Genomic DNA, 13,233 nt, shown 5'->3' with positions numbered 1-13,233 from the left:
GAATTTATTCAGTGACGTTGAGCGCTTTACTGTGATTTATGTGAAGGAAAGAATAAGCCTACATGACAAAGTTACGACTCCAATAAATAGAAACACTTCATCAACATCGAATATCATATTAAAAAAAAACTGTTCCTGTGGTTGCTTACAACCAACGAGCTATTGTCGATAATAGCATATATATTTTGGAAAGCCTAATCTTCGTTTAATTGATGTTGAATTTACTGAAGAAGCCGTTAGTATATTTTTGTAGTTATAAGCAACATACAGTTGAATCTATTTTGAAAACGAGACCAATGGTATGGGAAAAAATGAATAAAATACTTGTTATGGTGATGTAAAACTAACTAATTACTATGTACGTTAAGAATGTTTTACGATATAGCTAAATAATGCAACCAATCAGTATTAAGTGTTTTTAAAACATTTTACCAAATCAGTGTTTTATAAGAAAAATACACTTCAGAGCAGTACTCCATAAAATATATCTTGCAATTATTGCAATACATTTTGACAACATTTATTAATAGGCAAATAAAATAATAAGGAAATAGAAGTTTATGGTAAAAGCAATATTTGTGAATGTTTCGCAGACAAACATGGTGGTATGCTTAACTGTACAAACCCGACATTTGCCTAATGTAGCAACGACATAACATAAAGCAGTTTGTCCGTTACAGTTCACCATTCTGACTGTAGCAGTTTTCTCCAGTAATTGCCATTAAAAGTTAGAAACTGAACTTGTAAGAACAACGATTTCGCGACGACGTGGCAGCAAAGCAGTGTTCTACTTGTACTTGTTGATTCGTCTTAGCTGAACGTAGGCCAGCAAAAGGAAGCCGAAAGCCATGCAGACGAGCGCAAGGACGTTCTGCCATAAGCCCCACACACCGTACTCAATTCCCTGCACTTGCATGTACTCCTCGCCCGTGGTGCTGCGCGAAAATTACAGTTCGAGATGTGGGGTTAGACGTTGTCTGCTTGGCGTGATGCTCAGTCAGCAACTCAAATAAAACAGTTACAGCAAGGAGCAATTACCGGCAGACTGGTTGTCTTCTTTGTTAATGCTGTACAAATGTTTGGATTGGAAATAGGATAAACGAAAAATAAAATTTTAACAGGATAGCATCTTACAAGCTATTTACCTCATATTTTCAACACACGATATTTAAAATGTATATGTTTGCTAATCTTTAAATATTATAAAAAGATAATCATGAGGCAAACATTGTACCAACGCCTATAACACGCTTGGACACAGCGATTGTCTCCCATACGTTTAGATATGTCACGTGACAAATATAGATATGCGTTGCTTAAATGGCCATGATATGTGAAAATGTAATGATGGCGCGCACCAATAATACATAAAGACTTGAAAATGAACATTGGAAACTTTAAAATACCAGTTTGGAATCCTGAATCCTAGGGTTGTGCTGATGCAGGGCGTTGGCGAACTCGGGTCGTAGCCAGGAAAGGAAGAGTTGTCGATAAAGACCAGACCGGACATCTCGTTAACGGTGAGAGCCTACGCAAACACAAGGCAATTCATATGTGAGTAACAAGGGCTCGGTAATAATTGACACATATAGTGGTTACTAACTTATCGCGTCGTTGGTACTAATATGGGTATCCAAAGATTATTGTACTTTTTCGCGGGAAAAAATAATGAAAACCAGCTTTTTGGGACCATACTAATCAGAAAATAAGGCGCTTTTGAAGTAGGGGTCATACTTTTAATGAACTAGTTTTATGATGAAAGGTTGGTGCTTATTTATTTAGGTGGTTATCTGCTTTACTTTTTCGTCGAAAACTAGTATAACATGTTTTTTAATTGTTTAAGCAATTTAATTTAAGTTGAGCAGCATTTTAAACCAAGAATAGTTTTACAAATGGGGAAAATTGAACTCCAGCAGGTCTTACATTGATCCCATAGCGAAAGATGCTGATCCACTTGATCCACTCAAGCCAAACAAGCAAAGTCCCAGTGTTGACCAGGAATCCTCCGAAGAGCATCATTAAGATGTAAGGAAGGCCAACCACGGCGTTGGCGATCGCAAACACCCGAACTGAAGCGCTGACCAGGAATGCCATGGCGGAGGCGGCGATCGCTGTCATGACAACGGTCAGCAGGAATATGAAGTACTTGGCGGCGTCCATTTGTAATCCTGTGGTACAAAATACATGATTACACACTGTAATATGTGTGTTTTGGGGGATTGAGTAGGGAATTTAATGAGTCTAGAGATAGCATAACTTATGATTTAAAAAATGTAAGACACCAGTGTTAATAAATTTCAGTACAAAAATGCGAAGAGATCACTAAAGCTATCCTCTACAACAGCTTATTAAATTGTTTGGTTGAAATACCAGTAAAGCTGTTCACAAAACTTGGTATGTTGAGCAAAATGTCTAAGATTTCAAACTTTACAAGATGTCAACTTAGTAGGCATATACCCATTAGCTTTAGCGAAAAAGACCAGCCCAATTATGTCAAACTAACTCACCTATCATGAAGTAAATGATGATGGTGAAGAACAAATTGGGGATGAGTCGGTTCGGAATGAGGTCGGCGAAAACCTGTGCGATGAAGTAGACCGAGACGCGGTAGTAACCGCTCGCCGATTCGTGCCTGTGGAATGCAAGTTATTCGAAAAGCACAAACGCAAAAAAAACTTTTTTTAACTTACACAAAGTGATGGCGGTTGTTGAGGAAAAGCATGAGGGCAGAAAGGTTTGACATCACTTGGGTCATAATAAGGAAGAAGAACACTCCGGCTCTGCATGAAAAAACAGTTTGTTAATACCGGATTATTGTTTTATGGATTCGCAGGGGTAAAGGGTGTTAACATTTGTTGTATTTGTGTGAAATATTGTACTTGTGAGGCTCTCTTCATGGTTAAATATTTTAAATTCTTGTTCGCTAACATGCACTATTAAGAAAAGTTACTTTTCAGATCAGTGCTTTTCAACCAGGTGTATTGTACACCCAAGGGTGTACCGCATTTGTAGGGTGTACTGGGTTGTACAAGATACCACATTACAATAAAAAGGTATAAAATAATACATAAACAAGTGTATTACCTTGCTGACTGGAGTGTAAAATGCATGGCACTACATGTATTTAAACGTCCTACAGCTTGTAAGATGCTATATTCTATTTGTGACATCATAACCAAATGGATCTCTTAATAATTGTTATTGTGGGGTAGGCCTACTAACTACTTCTTCGTACCGGTTAATAGTTTTGTTTTGCAGTACAACAGACTTTTTTTATAAGTCCAGTGCATTGCGCGGACTGGGGTGCATAAGTTCTTCAGTAAACATAAAAGTCTGCACTGTTCCAAAAAAGGTTGACAATAGATGACATAAACTAGTATAATTATCTTTTGTTTCATCTTTAATTATGGTTACTCTCCACCTTACATTTTGTACGTCTCATTTTAGCGACTTCTGGAGCTCTAATCTAGGTTTAGTGGTCAAGTCAGATTTACCTGTTTTGAAGTCCGGTTTTAAACGACGTATCGCTTTGGTAGAAGATAAGGCCAATAAGCACAGCAAAAATCACCAGGATGATAATTTGAACAAAAGAAGTCATGGGATTGCGAATTATGTTCAGAACAGTTCGCCGGACAACCGACTTTAGCTGAATAACACAAATAAATATAAGTTATACGTATTTTACTGGCTAAGCGAGTCTGTTTCTGTGGAAGTCTTAAGCAAAAATATCTGTAATACCATTGCAAGTTGATTTTTACTCAAGATTACCAACCCATATAGACTAGAGAATAATCATATATAAATATTTGATTTCTGGGTAGAGATTCTACCGTTCAACTCTACTGTATAAATGTACTGTATAAATAAAATGTAAATGCATAAATAGGACTGTCAGGAAAATGGCATAGAAATAGGAAGAGTAGAACACGATTAGGCGGTCACACGGTAATGTTGATAGTAAGTACTTTTTATTTATGTCTTACCTGTGTAAAAAAGCCATTAGCATAACATGTCCTGTAACCAACGTTGACTTCAGGTGTGGGGCCTCCCGTTTTCGCCTCGAATTTTCGCTTTAATGACTGCAGATACAAGAACGCATGTGTTTAGTGTGAAACCGTGTGTGAAATATGACCTTTTTCGTAAGGTGGTGATATCGCCCATTGTGCGAGTCGTGGAAGTTTCTAAATTTATCGTTCAATTGACGAAGTCTCTAACCGTGTAATGAAAATACAACCGGAATCGAAAAAAGCTATACAAACTCTTTTTACAAATATATTTTGTAGAGTATCGAAAAAAACGTGCGAGTATGTAAGACATCCAAAATTTGTAATCGACAACCCTGAAAGACCATTATACCATTAATATGTTTTTTGAACACAATTAATAAATCAATTTCGTTATTATTTATTGTGTCTATAAAAGAAAAACACATAAAAATGCAAAAAAAGTAAAAACAAACTTCAGTGAATCATTAAGATAGAGTTTTTATTTCCTACGAATCTATTGCCGCATCCAATGTTCCCGGGACAATTGCTTTCCACCCCTGTGGGAGTAAACAAACATATTCCCCTTGTTTTCACTTTTCCGGGACATAAAAAAGCATTTTATTGGGATCAACTGCAAAGATCGAAACTATCGGCCAGCATTCGGTAAGTAAGAAGCTGGATTAGCGACAAAAACCAACCGCCAACGGTTTTTCTGTTTCGGCGAAAAAGGATGAGTTTCGGAACTTCTCGTCGAGCTTCTTGTCCTCCACCTCTTCCTCGAGATCTTGATCCATCGCGATCCGGATCTCCTGGGAGTTCGCTCTCGGGCGACGCACAGTGTCGACTAAAAGCGTTTTAGTTAAATAAGCGTAAATTAAGACCGGGCGAGAAATCGCAAAAAAAGGCAAATTAAATCTAAACACAAACATGCACCATATTATTTTCCGAATATGTAATGCTGCTGAAATGTCTGATTTGTGTTTCTTTACAAGCAATCTGCCTTTTAATCTTATTTATCATAATATACTTTTAGGCACATATTTTGCTATTCAAGTTTCTGCATTCCGCTTCTGTACAAGTAACATATTTTTTTCATATATATTTACATCAAACTTTCTGTATTCCGTTCCCTTTCAAACAGTGCTATTTAAATCTTGGGTGTCTATAAAACTATATACATATATGTTTTTACCTTAATCTAGCTTTTATTAATTTAATCTTATTTCAGTTGTGAGTGTAATTTCTAAGTGGGGGGCATGTTCACTGACTATACCCGTTATCTTACCTTCGTTCCCGCTGGTCTCCGATTCGCTGTTCATGCGACCAATCAAGCGTGAAGTGTTGACGTCACCGCCGACGATGTCCAGGAAAAAATCGGCCGGGTTGTGAAAGCGAGGACACGGGTAACCTTGCAGTAAAAAGAGTAAACTTTTAAAAGAAGCTAATACTATTATTAGCTTAACTTTACATTCAAGCGCCAAAAATTGTTCCATGAAAGATGGTCATAATTTTATCAAAATTACCCGTAACATATTATCTCTAGTAAAAGATTCTTTATTGTATATGCAGTAGAGCAAGTTTATCTTTACTTAGCTATAAAAACTGCAATCAATACTAATTCAAAAGTGTCAGGCTGGTCCCCAAATTTCCGTTTTGTTATCCCCTAATATACGTAAAATGTATAAACTTGTATTACCGATTTCGTTAAAGTAGTCTACCGCCTTCTTTGCGTGACCTCTGTACACGATGTTGCCCTTGTTAAGCAAGAGAAGGCGATCAAATAGTGTGAAGATGGAATACCTCGGCTGGTGAATTGACATAATGATGTTCCTTCCGTCACTCGCCAGCCTAAACAAATGTTTTTTTGGCAATGACTGAAACGTGCATTTTATCTGAGTTTCTGCTGAAATGCTATTTTAGCTTGGGGAGTATTTGTGTTTGACGAACGTCGACCTAATACACATAGCTTTTCTGTGCATGTTTAAATAAATATGGGGTCACATTAAACAAAAATTAAGCGCAATATTACTTAATCACAGTGAAAAACAGAAAAAAAAGCAAAAAATGTCCATTTCAATTAGGTCGATCAGCGGTTGTCAACCAGTAGGCCATGGCTCACTGGTGGGCCATAAGAACATTTGAGGTGGGACACAGACCGATTTAAAAAAAGCTAGATTTAGTTTTATTTGTGTCACTATATTTAATTTTACAGGAATAATGGCTTGGGGAGGAATTAAAAAGAAAAGTAAATTTATTGTTCAACCGTAAGTATCTCACTAATGCACGGTTGAATAAATAATCTGTTTTGAAACAGTTTTTTTTTTTTATAAAATTTATTTGGCAACAGAATTTTTTGCAACGTAAATGGGCCACAAAAGAAAAAATGTTGAGAACCACTGAATTAGGTTATTACCACTAATTTATAAAATCAAAAGTCTGGGTTGAATTGATTTTACAATTTATTAAGTTAAATATATCATAGGCTAAACTAAATTTACAGGAACAAAAAGGAAATAATTTATAGGAACAAAAGAAAATATTCGGCTTACTTGTACAAGAGGAGCACGATAGAGTTGGCGGTGTTGGCATCGAGGCCGGTGGTGGGCTCATCCAGGAACAAGACCGGAGGATCGAGGATCATCTCCATGCCGACGTTGACGCGCTTCCTCTCTCCTCCGGACACGCCACGGATCATTTCGTTTCCAACCTGGAAAGAGTAACTTTATGTTTCTGAGTAAAATCCTAGAAACTGTAAACTTAAATTGTTCCGTAGGTTCCAATCAGTTGTGCATCAAATCGTTTTATCTTCGAGGATGATTCGTACATGTTGTGTCTTCACTTATCAATATTTGGGAATTTTATACACTTATCAATATTTTTTAGAACCATGGGGTCACCTTATAATTTTGCTTTAAAAAATTATTGCAATATTAAATATTCTAGACAAGGTGTTACGCTCTCTGGTTAAAACCAATTAAACATACGACAAGGTAAACTCTTTTTTGCTCGCGTTACACGCAATTAAATGCATGAGAGGTGCAACAAGTAAACCTAACTTTGTATAAAAGTTGTAGTTACCCCAACTAGGTAGTTTTAAAAGTTGTAAATAGTCGCTAACACTATCAAAGAGTTGGTAGAGTAACAATATTTTGCAGTAAAACTAATTTTATTAATCAGTAATTAAACAAATTCTGGCTTGTATTAAACTTATATTAACAAAGCAGTTATATTTGTTTCTTAATATAAGTTAAAAAAATAAAAGAGTCCAATTTTTTTTCTCTTAGACAAATATTTATTTCAAACAATTATAGTTTAAGACTGTGTGATATCATATAAAGCTAAATGAAAAAGGAAAACATACTGAAAACCGTTTCAAAACGTTAGTTTCGACGTCAAACACAAGGGTACGAAAATGTGAAGACGAAAATACTGAAATTACTCCTACCAGTGTGTCGGCGCAGGCCTGGAGTCCCAGCTGTTCGATCACGTGATCGACCTTCTTTTTTCGCTGCTCGGCGCTGAATTTCTTCGAGGAAAGGCGGAGGTTGGCAGAGAAGGCGAGGTTTTCGCGCACCGACAGGGTTCCCATCACTATGTCGTCCTGTAGGGAAGGGAAACCTTTATTACAAGTGCTTTGTAATCTCACTAATTCGTTGTTATGGTGCCACTACAGCCAAGTCTACTTTATCCCATTGTAGATTGTGGGTTGACTGTGTTACAGAGGTCTGTTCAACATACGGCTGCTGACCGTATGTGGTAAGCTTCTTCTAAAACTTGTGACGTTTATGCAGTTGTTTTTCTAACTTGACGATATCTCCTATTCAACAATATTGCACGTATTTACTTTACTATGGTTTTATTAACGCGTGTATGTGGTTCAACAAAATAAGTGTTCCGTTCGCGATGTTGTACCATTTTTCGTTATTTAGGCCTGGTGTATCGTTTGTAAAGTCGTTGGATTCTTAAAGCGAATCACACGAGAAGTGGTTTCCATTGTGCTGAAACTAATCTCAATATCGTTAAAAGTAAAGTTACAATTTGAGCATAGTTAGGTTACAACAAATCTCTTAAAAGCATTATCCCGGAGTCCCAGCGGTCGGTCAACAAAATGTTCCGTTTTTGCGTTTAGTGAGCCATATTTGACAGGCTACACACTATACGGATTTTACATGTATGATTGATTTGTAAATAAGGCTGTGTGACAGGAATAAATAAGGCTGCGTGACAGGAAGGCCAGCTTATGGGCAAACTGAGGTACAGGGCCAAAAGGACGGACAACCTTTGTAAAAACAACGCAATTCTCGGTAAGTCGATGAATGTCCCGTTTCGGCTTAAACGAAAAACATATAGAAGCGATGAAATAATTACTGTCACGCAAACCGTAAGTCAAACAATGCATGAGTAAGTGAAGCATAACAAAAACAATTCAGGGATGCACGAAAATATTTTAATTTAAGCAAATAAACACAACAGTATGAGCCTTCTATAGTTGTTTAAAGTATAGCTGTGTTTCTTTATCACCTCAAAAGGCGACCAACCTGTACAACGTAACCGCTCATGAGACGAAAGTCCTGTGGTGGTGACTCTCCGTTCAAAAGCACGAATCCACCTTTAACACCGGCCGGATCCTTTCGTTTCGCGAGCACATTAAGAAGCCTGCAATAAAACAGGGGCGGCATTATGAACAGTTCCTCGCTCGCTAAGTTACCGAACTCGTTTTATAGAGGGATTAACGAGCGAAAATCTCGCAAACCCATTTGGTATTACGAACGGTCCTCCACACCTCGCTGAACAAGACGTACGCACGAAAGAATGCGTCGCAATCACCAGAAAAAGGACGGATGACTCAGCAAAATTGTCGCCAAACCGTCGTTTAGATTTTTTTTGGAATTCGTTTGCTTCTTTTGAATGTTAAATTTATTATGAATAAATTTTCAAGGTGAACCGCATCAATATACAAAACGCTTTGGAGAAGCAACGTTAACTGAATTGACTGGCCCTGTATAAAGTTAAAGAGATTCATACTCACTTAAAAGTGTTGAAAAACAATGTATTACTAATTTACAGAGAAAATAACAATACTTAGGAAACACTGAAAAAATCAGTCTTATTTTTGTCTTGTAGCAGGAGAGCAGCATGAGGAGAACCAACGACAAAATTGTTTAGATCAATTGGTAAAAAAACACAAATGAGTCCTGCCCTGAATCATCTAACAGCTACTTACAAACAACAAGACAATCGAATAGTTGGTGTCCACAAGTGGGCCTATTGTTTTTGTTTTTTTGAAGTTTCAAACATAGCTAACTTACATGTTAGCTGTGAACTTTTGTAAAAGCATATTCTTTGTATAAAAATAAATAGATTGGGCTGCATTTCAACCATTTGTATTTGAAAACATAATTTGCAAATGTCTTGCTTCATTGTTTTAAAGCGGGGGTCGGCAATCTTTTTTGCACTACGGAACGGTTTAAAACTGAAGCTTTGTCGCGGACCGGCCTTAAAATACAACAAATGTTCAATAAAGGACATTACTACCACTTTTTCCAATGACTTATTAAAATGCATACGTTATTTTAGAAAACTTTCCTGTCTGAACATCAAGATAATCAATTATTTTATTATGGGACATTGTTTCCATGATTTTATTCTATCGCACTTTAATGTAAGCACGCTTGGACATCAAAGAAACAAGATATTTTAGCCAATTTTTCGATATATTGTACATACGAGGTGTTAAATTTAACAATAATTTAACTGATATAGCCACAGCACACTATTGTTTTGAAACTCACGACAGCTTGATACTAAATGTGATTTTTTATCATACAAAATCAACCATGGACTATATCTTTAAATTGAAACCAAACTTAATGTTTTTCCAATATGATCTAGAAACCCTGCTACGGACCGGTAATGAACTCCTCGCGGACCGGCACCGGTCCACGGACCGGCGGTTGCCGACCACTGTTTCAAAGTATTAATGTATGAGCTTGCTATTAAAAAAATGCTATGTTTTAGCAGAACTCATTTCTGTCAACTTAACAACAGCTTTCAAGTTTTCTATTCCCTTATACTCTGTTTTTTGGTTTTTTTTGTGATTCAACAATGTTATGAGCTTACCAAATACGGTACAACAGCATATTTTTAGTACAAACAAATTTTGTTTGTGTTTCTGATTGAACTTCTGGCCAAGTGTTTCTTTGGGTGTTCAAAACAACGTTTAAAGTTCGTCTTAAATAATTTTGTAGCATAGACGCCGATTTTTGTTTTTGACAGGGGTGCTTAAAATTTTACGCTAAATATAAGTCACAAAATGTCCACTAAAAAGACAAGTTTGTTTGCAGAGTGGTGAAAGCGTTAAAAGTATTTCACGGTAAATAATTGACTACTGCGGAAGCAAGGATTTTGCATGACGATTTATCATTGTTTTGGGGGTTAAGCACTGTAAGCACCCCAGACTCGTTTTTTAAAAGTCTATGCTGTGTAGGTAGGAGATCGCCTAATTCCATAATCACGCAATTAGGCATGAGGAATTCACAAGTTAATTATGAATCGTTGTCATGACATCCATTAGGTGTCGGCAATATTATAAACGTTTATTATTAATATTTTTTAGCTTTATTTGCAGCAGAAAGGTTACAAACACAAATTAAGCGCTAGCCTACCGAGCGGTCTCAGCCGCTCATTAGTTGGCGAGGAGTTTAGCGAGATTTGAGTGGCGAGAAGTGGGTTCGTAATACCAAAAGTCGACTTAACGCGCTCGTGCGTCGTTAGCGAGCTCGCTCAACTTACCGAGGTGTGTTCATAATGCCGCCTCAGGCCATGCATCGATTTAACATTTCTAAAAATACTCATTATTTTGGTTTCACCATGACCAAGTTTGTACAATCGTGAAACCAATTTTGTAAACATTTTGTAAAGTCGTTTATGCTAATTTTTTCTTTTCAAATCAGGATAGTTAGTAATTTATACTTTGTATTTGAAAATTTATGTTAAGAAAACTGTGATTTAACGAATAAAAAGGACTAAAACATGCTACCTTGCAGATATATTCGCGTTAAACCAAATTATGCTATTAGTGTCGGAAATAAATAAAAAAATGTTTTTTCTCACAGAAAATAAAACAAGCCCTAGGTTCTAGGCAAATATTTCGTTTATTATTTATGGTGCTGCAGTTGCAACACACCTTTGCAAAACGACCTTATAGTAACACACCTTCTTGCTAATATTTTACGCACATTCGCATACAAACTGCGTGCATGCATACGTGAAGTTCAACAAAACTCACGAGGTTTTTCCGCTTCCGGTTGGTCCCATGATTGCGTTCAAGCCAGGCGGTAGCAGACCGCTGAAAAGAAAAATTAAACGCCCAATTAAATATACTTTTTCTTGATTTGTCATTAAAACGTTTACAGCAATATTGTATAATGAAAAAGAGGCATTTCCTATGGTAATGCCGTGCGATGCATGAATTGAATTTTTTTAAAAGAAGTCAATGCATTTTGAAAAAGCATTTAAATTTTTTGTTGTTAATGAGCAGCACAAAAAGGGCAAAATCTGAAATGTATTATTCGTCGTATTTTTATGCCAATTGCACAACGAATTTAGAAATTTGCGAAAATGCAATAGATATACGACACGTAGAGAATCGTTTATTTATAAATACGTTTGGGTCCATCGTGTTGACTCAAATTAAACGTTTGGAATTGACTTGAGCGCGAAAAAATTATTATTTGCTCTATGTTACTGTAGGCTATAACCGCTGCTGACATACCGTTCAGTTTAACATTAATAAACCGAGCATAATATTGTAGAGGGTAGCACTTGTTTCAAAGTAAAATAGGCTTTACAGAATTCAATTCCGGCGACTTACCTCACTCCGCATAGAATCTCCTTCATGGCTGTTTTTCCACACAGGGGCACATCGTCTAGTTTCTGCTTCACTTCATAACGAAGGTCGTGAAACGAAACTGTCACACCCTCACTTACCTTTTCGTTTGGCGACATAGGCTTAGTTTTTTGTCTAAAAAGTAAAAGGCCCGTCACTTTAAAGGCGTTTCACTTAATATGACAAGTTTCGCTCAGTAATGTGACACATAAACTACTGTTTAAGTGTGAGCAAATCATGGATTTGCTTGGATAGCTTGAAAATTAGTAAATACCTGTTAACGGTATCAAGACTAATATTGCCGTGTACATTACAAAGCCGCTGATGAGAGATTAAACAGCATGTGTTGCCCACTTCTTTGTATTGGTATTTCCAAGGGAACTCAGGCAACATTGTCAGCTGTGTCGCATCACTGCGTTTAACCTGTAAAGCTACCCTCATTTAGGGCAGCAGTGGCAAACTAACATGCTTGACTAAGCGCTGCCTGTTGGATGGCTATATTTATGCCATTTTAGGCAATTTGGAAGCAATTTAAACGCATTATCAAAAACAGCATTTTATTACAATGCTATAAAGACGTCTTACCTGGAGAAAGAACTTGAGGGTTTCGAACGAGGTTTGGAAGATTCATCTTGTTCAACGCTTTCATGAAGCTCCATAATAACAGCCGCCTTAACTTGAGCAACACCAGAAGGCAAGTGATCGCTGCCGGTTACATTCCAGTTGAGCGACAGGGGACAACGCCGTCGTAAACTAACGCTGAAGCTTTTTTATTGTCGAAATGACGAGGTTTTCCGCCTAGCATTAAAACGGCGAATGACACAAAACAAAAGTCGCTCAAACTTCTAAAAATTACAAGGCTATCTCCCATTTTGCAACTTTAAAAAAATAGTTTATGAAAATTATTTCTATATGACACTAGTGTTTATAAACTACATTATCTTATTTAACTTTGAGAAAAGATTTTCGCATTGGTCAGCGTTGCTCGAAATCTTTAAAAAAGAATTGGTGTTGGAATTCACGACTGTATACACTCGACTAAAACACTGCCGTATTTCTCTTTATGGCATACCACGTTAATACGTGTGTCGCACTGCGGTTAAAGGTTTAATCTGCAATTGATTACTTATTGGTTATCAAGATTTTAATTGTTGACGTATGGACAAAAAAATTAGACTTGGACTTTTTTTAGCATGGTGTTTTGTTTTTTGCCCTTCTCAATACATGTTTTGCGATTCGATGGCAACCTGAAATATCACGTTGGTGAGTTGCCCACCAGCATGTGTCGTGTTTACCTTTCACCGGTAAATTTCATCTTACCAGTAAACTTCATCAGTTTTTGTTAAGATACTGTATGTG

The 13,233-nt window shown here is 36.8% G+C and overlaps 1 protein-coding gene across 2 annotated transcripts; it reads right to left on the bottom strand.

Annotated features, from left to right (window-relative positions):
- Positions 1-19: 19 nt before the first annotated feature.
- On the bottom strand, positions 20-12,561 carry LOC146167511 (broad substrate specificity ATP-binding cassette transporter ABCG2-like). Of its 2 annotated transcripts, none has more exons than XM_083388938.1 (16): positions 12,460-12,561; positions 11,860-12,009; positions 11,275-11,334; positions 8,525-8,642; positions 7,432-7,587; positions 6,536-6,693; positions 5,683-5,834; positions 5,272-5,394; positions 4,685-4,830; positions 3,984-4,079; positions 3,495-3,646; positions 2,691-2,780; positions 2,508-2,632; positions 1,924-2,168; positions 1,407-1,528; positions 20-935 (listed from the first exon to the last, which is right to left on the bottom strand). In XM_083388938.1, exons 1-16 carry the CDS (start codon positions 12,531-12,533, stop codon positions 788-790), a joined length of 2,115 nt encoding a protein of 704 aa, XP_083245064.1. In that variant the 5' UTR covers positions 12,534-12,561; the 3' UTR covers positions 20-787. The 2 variants fall into 2 exon arrangements, with proteins under 2 accessions (XP_083245064.1, XP_083245065.1); XM_083388939.1 differs by lacking the exon at positions 20-935 and adding an exon at positions 1,009-1,067.
- Positions 12,562-13,233: the final 672 nt, after the last annotated feature.

Source organism: Ascidiella aspersa, chromosome 1, assembly GCF_963924565.1.
Source record: "Ascidiella aspersa chromosome 1, kaAscAspe10.2, whole genome shotgun sequence".
In the NCBI taxonomy this organism is placed as follows: Eukaryota; Metazoa; Chordata; class Ascidiacea; order Phlebobranchia; family Ascidiidae; genus Ascidiella; species Ascidiella aspersa.
This window is presented reverse-complemented; position numbering and strand designations above follow the sequence as displayed.

What these genes read in the sequence shown, in the direction of transcription:
- LOC146167511 (XM_083388938.1), bottom strand. Translation starts at nt 12,533, where the DNA reads ATGGAGCTTCATGAAAGCGTTGAACAAGATGAATCTTCCAAACCTCGT. An exon ending in CCCTCAAGTTCTTTCTCCAG is followed by an intron (nt 12,010 to 12,459) that starts GTAAGACGTCTT and finishes TTTACTTTTTAG; the next exon opens with ACAAAAAACTAAGCCTATGT. An exon ending in GGATTCAGGATTCCAAACTG is followed by an intron (nt 936 to 1,406) that starts GTATTTTAAAGT and finishes ATTTTCGCGCAG; the next exon opens with CACCACGGGCGAGGAGTACA.